The sequence below is a fragment of the Scyliorhinus canicula genome, chromosome 5 (assembly GCF_902713615.1).
Source record: "Scyliorhinus canicula chromosome 5, sScyCan1.1, whole genome shotgun sequence".
Lineage (NCBI taxonomy): Eukaryota > Metazoa > Chordata > Chondrichthyes > Carcharhiniformes > Scyliorhinidae > Scyliorhinus > Scyliorhinus canicula.
Window position 1 is genome coordinate 36308663 of NC_052150.1, and position 17554 is coordinate 36326216.

The 17554-nt window shown below is 45.5% G+C and overlaps 1 protein-coding gene across 2 annotated transcripts in view; it reads right to left on the reverse strand.

Moving 5' to 3' along the window:
• The window catches only part of LOC119965906 (acidic amino acid decarboxylase GADL1-like), a 119802-nt gene that overhangs the window by 13355 nt on the left and 88893 nt on the right, over positions 1-17554 (reverse strand). For both annotated transcript variants that reach the window (XM_038796904.1, XM_038796905.1), the window contains exons 13-14: positions 14225-14276; positions 11543-11632 (exon numbers count right to left, since the gene is read on the reverse strand). In XM_038796904.1, the coding sequence (XP_038652832.1) occupies positions 11543-11632; positions 14225-14276 (142 nt within the window). The remainder of the gene's footprint in view (positions 1-11542; positions 11633-14224; positions 14277-17554) is intronic.

The window sequence follows — 17554 nt, forward strand, 5'->3', positions numbered from 1 at the left end:
CGGGGTCCTCGTCCCATTAAACAATTAAATGTGGTCATAGAGAAAGAAACAGAGTTGGGAAGAGTAAAAATTTGAAAAACATATTTAAAAAATCTCTAGGAACAACTTACTACCTGCAGGAGTGAGACTCCACAGTTTCAATTCTTCCTTTTCTGGGCCTCCAATGTTGAGTGCCAACGGTCAGGCTATTATAAGGGGCCGAATGAAAGGAAATGGCTCCCTAGCTTTCTGCTGCAACTTTAAGTCATGTGCATGGCACAAATCCAGCAATTTGTTATAAATTCACAGATATCAAGTTCTAGTCTTCGACCAGCTAACAGAGGAACAGAATGGTTATAGATGTTTCAATAAGATTAGGGAGGGTGGTAAAAGAGGTGGGGGGTTGCATTGTTAATTAGAGATAGTATAACAGCTGCAGAAAGGCAGTTCGAGGGGGATCTGCCTACTGAGGTAATATGGGTTGAAGTCAGAAATAGGAAAGGAGCAGTCACCTTGTTGGGAGTTTTCTATAGGCCCCCCAATAGCAGCAGAGATGTGGAGGAACAGATTAGGAAACAGATTTTGGAAAGGTGCAGAAGTCACAGGGTAGTAGTCATGGGTGACTCCAACTTCCCAAATATTGAGTGGAAACTCTTTAGATCAAATAGTTTGGATGGGGTGGTGTTTGTGCAGTGTATCCAGGAAGCTTTTCTAACACAGCATGTAGATTGTCCGACCAGAGGGGAGGTCATATTGGATTTGGTACTTGGTAATGAACCAGGACAAGTGATAGCGGGGGAGCATTTTGGAGATAGTGACCACAATTCTGTGACTTTCACTTTAATAATGGAGAGGGAAAGGTGCTTGCAACAGGGCAAGGTTTACAATTGGGGGAAGGATAAATACAATGCTGTCAGAAAAGAACTGAAGTGCATTAGTTGGGAACATAGGCTGTCAGGGAAAGACACAATTGAAATGTGGAACTTGTTCAAGGAACAGATACTACGTATCCTTGATATGTATGTCCCTGTCATGCAGGGAAGAGATGGTCGAGTGAGGGAACCATGGTTGACAAGAGAGGTTGAATCTCTTGTTAAGAGGAAGAAGGATACTTATGTAAGGCTGAGGAAACAAGGTTCAGACAGGGTGCTTGAGGGATACAAGATAGCTAGGAGGGAACTGAAGAAAGGGATTAGGAGAGCTAAGAGAGGGCATGAAAAATCTTTGGCGGGTAGAATCAAGGAAAACTCCAAGGCCTTTTGCACATATGTGAGAAATATGAGAATGATTAGAACGAGGGTGGATCTGATCAAGGACAGTAGAGATAGGAGAGGTCTTGAACAAGTACTTTTCTTCAGTATTTACGAATGAGAGGGGCCATATTGCTGGAGAGGACAGTGTGAAACAGACTGGTATGCTCGAGGAGATACTTGTTAGGAAGGAAGATGTGTTGGGCATTTTGAAAAACTTGAGGATAGACAAGCCCCGCGGGTCTGACGGGATATATCCAAGGATTCTATGGGAAGCAAGAGATGAAATTGCAGAGCCGTTGGCAATGATCACTGCCAACAGGGGTGGTACCAGGGGATTGGAGAGTGGCGAATGTTGTGCCCCTGTTCTAAATAGGGAATAGGGATAACCCTGGGAATTACAGGCCAGTTAGTCTTACTTCGGTGATAGGCAAAGTAACGGAAAGAGTACTGAGGGATAGGATTTCTGAGCATCTGGAAAGTCACTGCTTGATTAGGGATAGTCAGCACGGAGTTGTGAGGGGTAGGTCTAACCGATAGAAGTCAGAGAGTGGTGGTGGATGGCAAATATTCAGCCTGGAGCCCAGTTACCAGTGGCGTATCGAAGGGATCAGTTCTGGGTCCTCTGCTGTTTGTGATTTTCATTAATGACTTGGATGAGGGAGTTGAAGGGTGGGTCAGTAAATTTGCAGACGATACAAAGATTGGTGGAGTTGTGTATAGTGAGGAAGGCTGTTGTAGGCTGCAAAGAGATATAGATAGGATGCAGAGCTGGGCTGAGAAGTGGCAGATGGAGTTTAACCCTGAAAAGTGTGAGGTTGTCCATTTTGAAAGGACAAATATGAATGCGGAATACAGGGTTAACAGTAGGGTTCTTGGCAATGTGGAGGAGCAGAGAGATCTTGGGATCTATGTTCATAGATCTTTGAAAGTTGCCACTCAAGTGGATAGAGCTGTGAAGAAGGCCGATGGTGTGCTCGCGTTCATTAGCAGAGGGATTGAATTTAAGAGCCATGAGGTGATGATGCAGCTGTACAAAACCTTGGTATGGCCACATTTGGAGTACTGTGTGGAGTTCTGGTCGCCTCATTTTAGGAAGGATGTGGAAGCTTTGGAAAAGGTGCAAAGGAGATTTACCAGGATGTTGCCTGGAATGGAGAGTAGGTCTTACGAGGAAAGGTTGAGGGTGCTCGGCCTTTTCTCATTAGAACGGAGAAGGATGAGGGGCGACTTGATAGAGGTTTATAAGATGATCAGGGAAATAGATAAAGTAGACAGTCAGAGACATTGTCCACGGGTGGAACAAACTATTACAAGGGGACGTAAATTTAAGGTGAATGGTGGAAGATATAGGGGGGATGTCAGAGGTAGGTTCTTTACCCAGAGAGTAGCGGGGGCATGGAATGCACTGCCTGCGGAAGTAGTTGAGTCAGAAACATTAGGGACCTTCAAGCGGCTATTGGATAGTTACATGGATTACGGTAGAATGATGGGGTGTAGATTAATTTGTTCTTAATCTCGGACAAAAGTTCGGCACAACATCAAGGGCCGAAGGGCCTGTTCTGTGCTGTATTTTTCTATCTTGTATGTACTAATGAATCGTCCAACAATTGTGGCACTTTGCAACTTATGTCCAGGAGGTGTGCCGCTCACCCCCACACACACACAGCTGATTCCCCCGGCAACACAGCCAGTGATCCATGCAAAACAGCATTGCCTTCAGCGGGACCAAAAGATCCCGTCGGTGACCGGAAAATTCCTGCCATGGTTTAACCTTTTCCTCGGCAGAAATGTCTGTTTCTCTCCTGCATTAATAATGGCAGGTCATGTGAAATCGCTATTATTTGTCCAGAAAATACTAGGCCAATAGTTCATCACAGGCAATCGTGGGCATCACTGTCACCTTGGTGGGATGATTTTTGACAGACCGAACTTACCTGTTCAAAAATCCTACCATAACCCACCAAGTAATCTGCTCTGGTGTGTATTTTTGCAAAGCAAGTTTGCATTAGAGCTTTTTAGTGATTGATTTAATGGTGCATATGATTGTGAATGTAATACCAGTCACCTATTAAAAAGCTTGTCATTCCACTCTCCATCATCATAAACCTGGCCAGTTTAGCTTCATTGGTTGAACTGGTTTGTGTTGCAGAGCGACGCCAGCAACGCGGGTTCAATTCCCGTCCCGACCGAGGTTATTCATGAAGGCCGTGCCTTCTCAACCTTGCCCCTTGCCTAAGGTGTGGTGATCCTCAGGTTAAACCATCACCACTCAACTCTCCCCTTCAAAGGGGAAAGCAGCTTATTGTCATCAGTGATGACTTTACTTGTTAAACCTGATCTGCTGCTCAAGTAGCCGAGATTTTTTTATGAGATTCAGAGCAAGGTTTCCATGTGTCAAACTAAGGTACTTGGTTCAAGGCAATTCCTAAATCTTTTCGCCTTTGTATTGTTTGTCCTACAAGCAGCAAAGTGATCTGATTTTTATTGATGTCGTTTATGGGACAAATGCGGTCCAGGTCACCATGTAGAACTGCCCTGCTCTTCCTCAAAATAATGTCATGGGAATATTTACACCCAACTGAGGGTGTAGACAAGGCCTCCGTTAACATGTCATTTGAAAGCTGACATCTCTGACACCGCTGCATTCCCGCAATGCACAACTGAAGTGTCAGCCTCAATTATGTGCGCAAGCCTGTGTAGTAGGGCTTAAATCATGGTGCACAGGTGGGTCAGAAGGTTCAGGCCTTGCTCCAGGGAAGAAAGACCGAAGGACAAGTCAAAAGGATATCAGAATTATTTTTCAATGCATGAAGCAAGAAACCACATTTGGCGAATCAATCTCACTCTTTCTGTAGGCCAAATACAGCTCAGGATTTTTATTGACAACAAACTTGGGCTCCTTTGACATCAGCTGGACTTTCTGGCCCCTCAATGCTGGCAGGATCTTCCAGTCCTGCCCATGTTGACCTCTCGTGGCGGGTTCCCCGGTGGAGCAGGCAAGCCATCGTGACTATCCTTTCCTTACATTATAATAGTGACTGTGCTTCAAAAGTACTTAAATCGGCTGTGAAGTGTTGTGCAATGTCCTGAGTTGCTGTATGAATAAAAAGTTCTTCCCCTCTTTCTGTGAACCGTAAAATATTAACTATCTGGCTAACTTTCAAAAAAATTAAGAAGTAGCAACTCCCTTTCAAAAAATAATATTATACTTGCAGCCGCTAATTAGGGAAGCCGCAAAACTAGCAGTGGTGCTGCATCATCTGCTGTCATCTTAAAGAGTGTGGCTTAAAGCAATCCCAAAAGTTAAATCCCTTGTCTCAAACGTTAAAAGAGGGACTCACTTCGTTATAGGGAGGGGAAGGAAGTGGAAGAACTGCACAGCGTAACCACGTGTTCTCAACAGAATCACATGCACAGCATGGGTAGTAAGGGTTGAACATTTTTTTAAATCCTCAACTAGCAATTGCCAACTGAAACAACCTCTCGTGTATCAGTGTGTGGTCACTCTTCTGCATTGTTTCAGGTATACATGTGGCCCGTACAATGCCATGCATACTGCGTACACAAATTATGAGCAGCACGGTGGCACAATGTCTCACAGCGCCAGGGGCCAGGGTTCAATTCCGGCCTCGGGTGACTGTGTGGAGTTTACACTTCCTCCCTGTGTCTGCGTGGGTTTCCTCCGCTTTCCTCCCACATTCCATAGATGTGCAGGTTAGGTGGATTGGCTGTGCTAAATTGCCCCTAGGTGCCCAAAAGATTAGTTGGGGTTACTGGGTTATGGGGATGGGGTAGAGGCGTTAGCCCAGGTCGGGTGCACTTTCAGAGGGTTGGTGCAGACGTGATAGGCTGAATGGCCCCCTTCTGCACTGCAGGAATTCTATGATTCTATAAATATACTTCACTATGTCCCACTGCTGCCGCCTCTTGCTTACCAACCACATTCCTTCGGATATAATGTGCCTTTCAAGTATTAAGTATGGGGTTGTAAAGCTTAACTTAATTACTGGACATTTGAAAGCTCAGTAACCTTTTTTTTTGCTAAATCCTTATTAAATTTAAAAGAAAGGACTGTTATTAACGAAAATTGGCACTTGCATATTTCAAAGGAACAGAGGAAAAGCATTTTGGGGGATCGAATCTCAGGTTCCTTTGACCACCTCCTCCCATGTTTGCCTAGTCCTGCCCACCCAGCTAGGTGAAATGAAAATGAAAATCGCTTATTGTCACAAGTAGGCTTCGAATGAAGTTACTGTGAAAAGCATAGTCGCCACATTCCGGCGCCTGTTCGGGGAGGCTGTTACGGGAATCGAACCGTGCTGCTGGCCTGCCTTGGTCTGCTTTCAAATCTAGCGATTTAGCCCAGTGTGCTAAACAGGAAGTCTGGAATGGATGCCTTGGGTGGGATTCTGTGATCCTGAGGCTAAGTGTTGACGCTGTCGGAAACGCCGTCGCGTTTCTCGACAGCGTCAACACGGCCTCAGGATCAGCAATTCTGGCCCCTACAGGGGGCCAGCACGGCACTGGAGCGGTTCACATCGCTCCAACTGCTGATCCCGGCATCAAATGGGCACCGCGGGATCTGTACATGCGCAGTGGCTTCCTTCAACGCGCCGGCCCCAACGCAACATGGTGCAGGATTACAGGGGTCGGCGCGGAAGAAACGAGGCACCCAGCCAGAGAGGCCAGCCCGCCAATCGGTGGACCCCGATCGCCGGCTAGGCCACATCCGAGACCCCCCCCCCTCCCCCACAGGCCACCCCCGGACCCTTCAACACCGAGGTCCCGCCGGCTGAGAGCAGGTGTGGACGGCGCCGGAGGGACGTGCCGTTTCTACAACAGCCGCCCGGCCCATCGCGGGCCAAGGTGCGGCCAGCCGGCCGCATAGAGCGTTCCCCGACCGCCACCGCGCCAAACACACCGGCCGCAATGGTCCCGGGCTCAGAGAATCGCACCCCTTATACTCAGTTACCAGTAAACTCAATTTTCCATCTCCTCCATTTTCCCAAGGTAATTGCAAAACAACTGAGTATCTGGCGTGTGTGCATTAAGGAAGGGGAAAACAAACTTGCATTTCTGCAGTGCCTTTTTGAGCTCAGGAGTTTTCAAATCACTTTACAGCCAAAGAAGTAGTTTTGAAGTATAGCCACTGTTGTAACGTAGGATGGAAAGAAAGTGCTTTTGATTGAACCTGACAATCAGCAAACTCTTCTCCTGTGCCAGGCTGACTGTTACGATGTTGTCATTAAGTGTTTTTAAAATATATATAAAAGAAGCCCCTAGTCGCCACATTCCGGCGCCTGTCCGGGGAGGCTGGTACGGGAATCGAACCGTACTGCTGGCCTGCTTGGTCTGCTTTAAAAGGACGGTTAGAGGCAGAGGCAATTCATTTTGTGCCAACAGAAGTCTATTAGCGCCATCTGCTGGTGCAGGATGAAAAGGGTGGAATTTTCTGTTCTTTTTGACTACTGTATAAGTCAATTCAGGTGGGAAAAGCGCAGTATAGCAGGCTGGCTTCATTGCTGCCCCAACCCCCCACCCCCTCCCATCCCATACAGGAGCTGTACTTATCTGCGCACCCCCAGTGGGTTCGCTTCACCAGGTCCCCATTTGACAAAGGGTCATCTGAACTCGCAACATTAGCTCTTTTCTCTCCCTACAGATGCTGCCAGACCTGCTGAGATTTTCCAGCATTTTCCTTTTGGCCCCGTTTGTCAGAAGCTGTTGTAAACCCGCTGGTGAGGCAGGGAATTCAACTGTAGGGGGATGACAGCGCAGAGAAGCCCACTAATGATATTAACATGTATGGTTTTGGGGATCGCAACTTTTCACAGCAGGGCCCCTATTACATCACCGGCACGGGGTGGGGACAATCGGAATGGGAAATCCCAAATGTGTGAAAGCTGCCTGGGAATCCAGTCAGACCCCCCCCCCCCCACCACCACCGCCATTCCCACCCGCCAAAAACGGGACAAATAAAATCCCCGCCAGTGTCTTTATTTCAGGGGTGAGCCTGCTAAAACCAACAGGCAGAGAGCGACTTGGACATGCAAGGGGTTTGAAGTTCTCCAATCCTCCCACAGTTTCTAGGATGCCTGCAAAATTTTCCCATCAGTCTCCACCTTCCAATAGTCTTTTCCATGGCCACGATCCCTCAGTCAGATTCCTGGGGGACGGTTTCACAGTGTTTATAGAAACGAAAAAGAATGAACCAACATTTCATGACCTCAGTACCTTAGAAATGTTGGGCGCAATCTAACAGCTGCGTCGCACACGACTCAGGAGGCGATGCGGCTGGTAAATCTCGCTAGAGGCCTCTCGAGAGATATACCCAGGTCGCCACATTTCGCGACACTTAATAGGGTCTCGCGAGACGTCATAATCTGGATCCTGCCCACAATGGGCAGGACCTAAATTTGCATATTTAAGTTTGCAGCTCCCGGGGGGCTCACTGACCCCCTTATAGGGACATTGGAAGAGTTCCCGAGGCCATGGTGGGAATTCTAGAGATTGGGCGCCATTTAAAAATGGCACCACGATCTCTTCCTGCCCTGGCGAGCGGAGTTCGTTAGTGCAGGAAATGGGATTAAGTGCAACCTCGGCAGGGTGTTCCTTACTGAGACCCTGAAATGAAGCTGAGTCCTGTTTAATAGAGAGACCATTCTCAGCCCTGCCAATGCCGGGAAACACCTGGTTAAACACACCCGACACAAGACTCTGTTTCATTTCCATTAAATCACGTCCTTAATCACTGTTACAGTGCGGCGGGTAGTTTTCTTCTCATTCAAGAGTTGTGGGTGTCACTGGCTAGGCCAGTATTCATTGGCCATCCCTAATTTCCACTTGAGAAGGTGGTTGTGAACTGGCTTCTTGAATCCCTGCAGTCCATGTTATTTTGGTGTGTGCACTGTGCTGTTAGGGATGAAGTTGTAGGATTTTGATCCAGCGACAGTAAGGGAATGACAATATGGGCGGAATTCTCCGACCACGACCGCCCGACGATCGGAGAATCCCGCCTGAGGTCATAGGACTTCTCCATTGCCCACGGCTTGCTCGTGGCGCTTTTGCGGCGGGTTGGGCGGAAGGATCCAGCCCTATATTTCCAAGTCAGGATAGTTAATCGCTCGGAGGGGAACGTCTAGTACCTGTTGCCCTTGTCCTTCTAGATTTCATGGGTTTGAATGGTGCTGTCTAAGGAGCCTTAGTGATTTTCTACACTGCACCCTGTAGGTGGTGCACTGTGCTGTCACTGTTCGCCGGTGAGGGAATGAATATTTGTGGAAGGCAGGTCAACAAGTGGGCTGCTTTGTCCTGGATAGTGTCGAGCTTCTTGAATGTTGTTGAAGCTGCACTCATCCAGGCAAGTGGAGAGTATTCCAAAATATTCCTGACTTGTAGATAGTGGACTGATTTTGGGGAGTCAGGAAGTGAGGATTCTACAAGATTCTCTGAGCCTCTGACCTGCTTTGGTAGCCATAGTATTTATAATGGCTGGTCCAATTGAGTTTCTGGTCAATGGTAACCTCCAAGATGTTGATAGTGGAGGATCAGCGATGGTAATGTCAATGAATGTCATGGGCCGATTATTATATGAAAATGGTCATTGCCTGGCACTTGTGTGATGCGGAAGTTTCTTGCCCATCGTCAGGCCAAGCCTGGATCTTGGCTAGGTTTTGCTGCATTTGGACGTGGGTTGCTTCAATATCTGAGAGTCGCAAATCACATGTCGCAGCGTCCCACAAACACGGTGATGATATTGGTTAATGCAGAAATATAGGCCAGGAATGCCAGACAGAGCTGACCTGCTCTATCCCTATTAGAGTAAACCGGGATCCTTTTACATCCACCAGAAAGAGATGGGTCGCTAATTTAATTTTTCAATCAAAAACACTATCTCCGACAGTGCAGCATTCCCTCAGTACTCACATTGCATTCAGGAGTATAGGGGTGGTGAAGAAGCGGGGGTAAGGTGGGAGGACGAAGAGATGGAGAAGTGGGGTGGGGATGAGGAGGAGTGAGGTGAGGAGAGGGTGGAAGGAGTGGGGGGAGGAGCGGGGAGGAGTAGGAGAGGAGTGAGGGTGGCGTGTGGGGGAGGAGTGGGGGTGAGGAAGAGGGGAGGAGTGGGGAGATGAGCAGGGTTGAGGAGGAGTGGGAGAGAAGAGGGGGAGGTATAGGAGTGGGGAGTAGGGTTGACGAGTGGGGGAGCGGGAGTGAGGAGGAGGTAGGAGGAGCGGGGTAAGAGTAGGAGTGAGAAGTGGGGGTGAGGAGATGGGGAGGAGTGAGGAGGAGTGGGAGTGAAGCATGAGGAGAGGACAGAGGAGGAGCCTAATCTACAATATCAAAGAGCTAATAGGCTGGGAGATCAACCCTGGCTACGATAGGCCGAAAGCAGTGACCAAAGTCACTCCGGCTCTGCATTTATTTTTAAAAATAAATTTAGAGGAACCAATTAATTTTTTCCAGTTAAGGGGCAATTTAGCGTGGCCAATCCACCTACTCTGCACATCTTTGGGTTGTGGGGGCGAAACCCACGCAGACACGGGGAGAATGTGTAAACTCCACACAGTGCCAGGATCAAACCTGGGACCTCAGCGCCATGAGGCAGCAGGGCTAACCCACTGCGCCACCACGCTGCCCTGGCTCTGCATTCATTATATGATCTGCATGTCTTTATAAATACAATAGAACAATGGATTTGGCCCCCTGCTTGATTTATTTTATCTAGGCCATCCAACTATAATTCTGAACTTAAATCAAAGTTTACATACATGGAAAAGTGGGTTAATGACTCTGACATATGAGATGTGGCCATGTCAAACTGAACCAGGGATTGGGGCTTGGCTGGGTGGGGTGAAGGAAGGACTGGTGTTGCAGGGGCAACCATTGCTGCTAGAAGGTCCCCTCCTTCCGTGGGCCACTTTGTGCCCAATTATGAGAGTCCCCACCCTGAGCCTGCAAGGAGGCTGCCAGGGTCTACCAGGTGGTCTCCCAATGCTGCAGAGGGTCCACCTGTCACGGGTAAAATGTCAGCAAAAGCAGAAGAGGCACTTAACTCACCTCGAGTGACTCAATTGGTCTATGAGTGGGAGTCGTCATCAATTCTTCCTGCGCCACTGGTAAAATGGCATGGTGGCAGGAAGGCAACAGGAACTCCACAATACCCCCCCCCCCCCCCCCCCCCACCCTCCATTTTACAGGCATCTTCACCTCCCAGCCCATCCCGAGAGAGTTGGTAAAATTCCAGCCACCTTGACTACATCAGGCTATTTTACTGATTCCCTGAGACCACCTTAACTGGGATCGTTGACTCCAGTTGCAAGTGTTCCTGGAGGTTTGGTCAGGTGACCTCTGGGTTTCCAATTGCCCCATCCAGTCAAATAGTGTTCCACCCTCAACGCGCCCACCCCCCATCTCCAATGTTTATACAATCAGCAAAAGTGCTCAAAGAGAGTGAAAACAAAAATAATATACTCTTAATGCCCCTGTGATTCTTCCCCTGAGGTGCTCAAAACACTCTCTGGAGGATTAATCTTTAGTTCAGAGACTGTGACAACCCTAACCTTTATTTAGCAGACTTCCTTTTCCATTGTTATTGAATTCAGGGGCGGGACATGGATCAACATGAAATCGGGACTGTCGGAATAGATAACTCCCATTAGAGGAAAAGCAATCAGAGAAAGCAATTTAAACGTTGGAGGTAATTTTGGGTCCTGGGTGATTGTGTAAAAAAGGTAACCCATTGTACATCCTAAACAGTTTTATTAGAAATGAAAACCAGGAGAGATATATTGATGAAAAGCTGATCCAATTTACACAATCACCCAACATCCAAGTTACTGCCAGTAGATTCATTTCCCCGTAGAAAAAGATAGCTATTCACTGAAAGCCATGTTCTCAATTGCCATTCTCACTCTGACCAGGTTATATGCAGTCACTTCAGTTAGAAGTTCCAAACTGATTTAATATAGTAAGAAGTCTCACAACACCAGGTTAAAGTCCAACAGGTGTGTTTCGAATCACTAGCTTTCGGAGCACTGCTCTTTCCTCAGGTGAATGACTTCAGGTGTTTTAAGACTTCTTACTGTGCTCACCCCAGTCCAACGCCGGCATCTCCACATCATGATTTGATATATAAAACTCTTTATTCTAGTACACCAAATTCAGTTCTGCCAATCAGTCGTTCTGAAAGCACTGCCCCTCTAACCATTCTGTCTCACGTGAGCTTGCGCCAATCTCAGCTGGTATTCTGATATATATTCAAGGCAGCTTTAAGTATTGCTACAGAGACCTTTCCATCCATGGGTACTCACCATGTGAAGCTTCTTCCAGAAATCCTGATCCTCGGGCACATCCCTAAGGCTGGGTGGTATGTACCAAAAACAGACGTTGGTGTACTCCGGCTAGGGAGAGAGGAAGATGTATGCAAAATTCTTACTTCATGGAGCAAAAAATGAAATAATAATTGGACACATTATTCAAGAGATTTCTGAAACCATGCAAAAGAAACAGCTATTCAGCTCTGAAACTCTAGGGTATGGGGCATGTTATAAGCTAGTCACAGAACAGGCAAGGGTATTCCTCTGGCCTTTTCAGAGTCCATTTTAACTTTGCTTGAGGTAAAATGGACCAAGCCGCCCTCTAAGCAGTCAGTGGAAGGAAAATCGGATATGATCTACAATTGACATTAATTTCACGTTGCCAGTTCTCATGGTTGCCAACATGTTTAGGCATATTCCTAGACGTTTCAATAGTTGATCTTCTATCCCACCAAATCAGCCTTTTTCCTAACTCTAATCCTTTGGCGACTAATAAACAAGAGTGTTCAAGGGGCCCCCCTATGCATCTTCTTCTAGGTTGATCACAGTAGTGGCCAAGAAATGAATCTTTAATTCCGTGAGTTGGCAACAGAGAGTAGTTGAGGTGAATAGTATAGATGCACTTAAGGAGATGTAAGAAAACAAACAAGGAAAATGTCAATAGAGGCTATTATTGCTTCAATCAAAATTGGTAGGTAGAGCTAGTGAAGTGCTTGCATCATTATCAGAGGAGGTATCCAGGGATTATGATGAGGTGAGAAAAGCCATTTTTAAGTGCATATGAACTTGCAGCAGAAGCCTATAGACAGCACTTTAGAAATCAAAGGAAAGAATCAGGTCAGACATATATAGAATTTGAAAAAAATCAAACAAAATAATTTTGAGAGGTGGATTAGAGCATTTAAAATGGACCAAACATATGTCGCTCCTGGGGAGATGATTATTCTGGAGGAATTGAAAGATTCACTTCCTGCGGTAGTGAGAACTCATGTGGAAAAGCAAACGGTTGAAACTACTGGACGGTTCGTAAACCAAGGTTTGGTTTTCACCATCATTTGCAGTCTGTGAAGGATAGAAACTGGGGAAATGAGAAATCCACAGGTGGTCATGGCAAAGGCGGTAGAGATGAAGATATTAAAGAATGTCAAAAGGAAAACTTAAGGGAGTGGAAGAGGAATGTGAAAACTTAAATATTTTCATTGTAATAAGGTTGGACACGCAAAGCCGCAGTGTCGATGACTTAAGAAAAGTACTGGGAAGACAGACTCTTTAAAACAGGATACGCTTAGCCGGGTTTATTAAAGTGGAAAAAGAAACCAAGGTTACAGCTGAAGAGGTGCAGAGGTGTGTACAGCCTGTACAGATTTTGGTTAATAAGCAGGTGTCAGATCTAATTAAAGATTTTATTTGTGAGGCCACGGTCCCCTCATATGTACAATGTGGAGTAGGTAAGGAGGTTAAAATCTTATGGGATACAGAAACAAGTCAATCTTTAATGATGAGAGATAAGGAGATATGTAGTTCAGAAGGAATATTGCCATAAAAGATGGTAATATGTGAGATTAATGGTATTGCATTATTTGTGATTCACAGCACATAAGGAGACCATTTGGCCCATTGTGTCTGCACCAGCTCCCAAAAGAGCAACCGAGCTAGTCCCATTCCCCAGCCCCATCTCCGTATCCCTCTAAATTCACACTTTCAAATATATATCCAGTTCTCTTTCGAAACCTCGCATGGAATCCATCTCCACCACATTCCCAGGCTGCGCATTCCAAATCCCAACAACCCTCTGAGTAAAGAAGTTCCCCTCATCTCCATTTCTAGCTCTCTTGCTGACCATCTTGAAATTGTGACCCCCCCTAGTGACCAACTAGTGGAAACAGAATATTCTTCTTCAACCTGTCAAAATTGTTCAGAATTTTGAACACCTCAATAAGGTTGCCTCTTAATCTTCTCAGCTCCAAGAGGAACAAGCCAATTTCTCCAATCTTTCCTTGCATCTAAAATTCTTTATTCCTGGCATCATTCTAGTAAATCTCCTCTGCATTCTCTCCATGGCTTTAACAGTCTTCCTTAAATAGGTGCCCAGAACTGAACACAATACTCCGAATATGGTCTGACCAATGATTTGTAGAGGTGTAGCATCACTTCCTTATTTTCGTACTCTATGCCTCTATTTATAAACCCAAGGATGTTATAAGCCGCCTTCTTTTTTTTTTTGTTTATAAATTTAGAGCACCCAATTATTTTTTCTCCAATTAAGGGGCAATTTAGTGTGGCCAATCCACCTAACCTGCACATCTTTGGGTTCTGGGGGTGAAACCCACGCAGACATGGGGAGAATGTGCAAACTCCACTCGGACAGTGACCCAGAGCCGGGATCAAACCTGGGACCTCAGTGCCGTGAGGCAGCTGTGCTAACCACTAGGTCATCGCGCTGCCCCATTACCCAGTCTTAATTATGCTTGAGAAGGGTGCAATTTTTTAAAAAATCAATCAATAAGCTCTTTAATAATTTTAGCGACAATTTGTATGGTCATTGTCTCTACTCAAGATTAGAATTAGTAAATTGGCTACTTCCCCAAGTATAGGGACAAATTAATAATCATAATCTTACCAGAAGAATCTCTGCATGAGAAGACAAAGAAGAAAAGATTTGTGTAAAATGCTTACCTCCAAAATCAGTCGAAATTCTTCCTTCTTCTTGATTTCATCAGCCAAGTATCTGCAATTGGAAACAAATGCTGCTGTTTGACATCAAGGGTATCCAAAACATCAACATGTGGAAACTTTTTAAAAACTGTCCATCACAGCAAGCCAGATCTAATGCTTCTCCTGATTCGAATAATCAATGTATTGGACTAGATCTACAAGAATTTCAAAGATTTCTAGGCAGACAGTATATTCCAATCCAGGTTGGTGAGTGGTCCATGAAGATTTGCTGTAAACAATGTGAAAGCTATTACCGTTCAAGTTAAATTAGGGACAAGTGATGTTCTCCTTTATATATTATCATGCCTAGCAGAGTTCTATCCATAACTTTTAAAACGTGAACTGTAATCATTTTGGAATCTTTTGGAATTAACTTTTCTTTTCAAAATGGACTTTAAAATTCTGCAGAAGATGGCCACCGAGAGTTACCAGACTTGATCAGTGGATTCCAACTACCTCAATTGAGAGGGCCAACACCTTCCAGACTAAGAAGTGTTAATACACATCTCCTGAAACAACCCAAAACTGTCACCTGATAAATATTCACCTCTTCAAGGGAATCCGGCAACAACTTTGACGCATGATGCAGATTATTAAATCCACCTAGACTGCCCTTCAGGAGTGACCCACATTGCCTCCTTTCAAGAAGACCCATCAAATCATTAGACAATCAGGCAGTGGAGAGGTCAGTGGAGTTCTTTTCCCTGGGATTAGGACACCGGGTGCGGAAATAATTGGCCTGGCAGCTCTTTTCAATGACAGCCAAGAGTCTCAGGACTGCCGAGCGATCTAGGCCACAATTAAGTAATAGTGGGAGGGGTTGGACATTCTGAATTCTCCGTCAGTGTACCCGAATAGGCGCCGGAGTGTGGCAACTAGGGGCTTTTCACAGTAACTTCATTGCAGTGTTCATGTAAGCCTACTTGACACTAATGAAGATTATTATTATTTTGCGGTGTGGGGTTCTCGGGGTAGTGGGGATGTGAGGGGGGTCAGCAACAAGGAAATGGGGGTGACTTTCAGGGGGGCCACTCCTTCCCAATGCTGGGTCTCTCGATCAGGCACGGATTGCCTTTGAAGGACAGAACCCACTTTCAAGCCAGAAGATGACAAGCTGGTTTACTTGTCATACACGCCATATGGCGACAGGACCACTGGCAGCTGGGTTCGATGAGGCCTTCAAGTGGCCATTAATTGGTCATTTTAGGCCACAATTGGCGGCGGACATCAAAGGTCAGCCATGGGCCTCCCAGAACAGATTTAAATGGGGAGAGGTAGGAAGGCAGGTGCGATGTTCATCTGCAATCCTCCCACCCAACTGAATGACCTCCCCATCTCCAAACACACTAGAGAGAGGAGACGATACTGACCACAATTTTTAAATTTGAGGATGATACCAAATTGGGAGGACAGTCAACACTGAGAAACTGCAACAAATTACAGGAGGACAATGTGCTTGCAGAATGGGCAAACATTGGCAAATGAAATTCAACACAGATAGATGTGAAATAGGAAGGATTTCACTTACTACTTGCCTTTATTTCTAATGGGTTAGCATTGAAAAGTAAGGAAGTTATGCTGAACCTATATCGAACCGTGGCTGGACCACACTTTAAAGTGCTGTTTGCAATTCTGGATGCTATATTATTAAAAGGATATGGGGCACTGGTAAGGATGCAGAGGAAATGTACATGGATGATACCAGAGGTTATCGGTATACATATCATATATGTATACATATGTGCCCTACCTGCAACAGTAGTGAACTCGCCAACATTGAGGGCATTTAAAAGTTTATTGGATAAGCATATGGATGATAAGGGCATAGTGTAGGTTAGATGGCCTTTAGTTTTTTTTTCCATGTCGGTGCAACATTGAGGGCCGAAGGGCCTGTACTGCGCTGTATCGTTCTATGTTCTATGTTCTATATCAGGAAAGATTGACAGGCTGGATCTATTTTCTCTTGAAATAAGAAAGCAGGGTGATCGAATAGAGATAATAAAAATAAAGAAAGGTGTTGATAGACTGAATGCAGAGAGATTGTTTTGTCTCGTGGGAACTAGAGGCCATCAATATAAGATAGTTACCAAGAAACACAATGGGGAATTCAGAATGAACTTACTTACCTAAAGAGGGGTGAGAATGCGGAACTCGCTGCCACAGGGAGTGGTTGAAGTGAATGATATTGAAGGGGAGGCTAGACAAAAATATGAAGGAGAAGGGAATAGAGGAATCCGATAGCAGATTTAACTGAGAAAAGGGAGAAGAAAGTTCAAGTGAAGCATAAACACTGGATTGGATTAGTTGAGCTGAATGGCCTGTGTGATGTTCTTTGATTTCTTAATGAGGATGGCTTTTAAGTGTAGTGTCTCACAAAGAATCGCAAGCTATGTTTGAACAAAGCTAATTTATTTACACTGCAAAATCATAGGTTTGTCTTATTTGCTAAGACATAAAAGATTACAGATTGACTAAATTATGATACTAACTACAGAGCTCCTGATAACACAACTATTCACTATTTCAACTAACAACCTACTCCCCGAATCAAGAGTATCATGTGATCTACGCATATGCGCTTGATCGCCATCTAGTGGCTGGATGTAGTTAATTAAATTGTTAACCCTTCATTGTTCTTACAATACACATATTGTCACAGCCTGTTTCAGTATTGTTTATCCTCTGTAATCCCCTATGATCACTGTCAGGAACCGAGTCATGTGCGTTACATTAATATGTTTCCGTTTGAAGGGGAATTTTCCAGGTTTTTCTTTCCCCTAATTTTCTCGGGTATTTATTTGATTTTCTGCTCTCCCAGGAGATTGAAAAACACTATTAACCTCTGGACAGTGAGCTCAGCTTCACAAAGATTGGATGCTGGCTCAGCCACATGTTCACCCAAGTCACCCTATAGTTGCCAAATACCCTGTTGGCCAATTTAGTGATAGCGTTTCTTTCTAGAAGTTATAACTATAAGAGGTTGGGCTTGATGTGTTGGGTAAGCTGGGTCTGCGAGGACAGCTTTTACTGCAGTGGTGAGAGAGACAGGCTTCCAACACTTGAAGAAATGCAACTCGATTTTATTGAACTCTTAACTATAATACATGCTTTGACTGTGGGTTGACACTATGCTGACTTGACTGGAGACGTGAGGCTAACCTGACCAGACTAACTGACTACCACATGGTGTTTGTTCTAGTTGCTGCTCACGGGCTCTGACTGTCTCAGAGGCTGGATCCCGAGAGAGCGGGACAACTGGTGCCCTCTGGCTTTATAGTGGCCGTGTCCTGT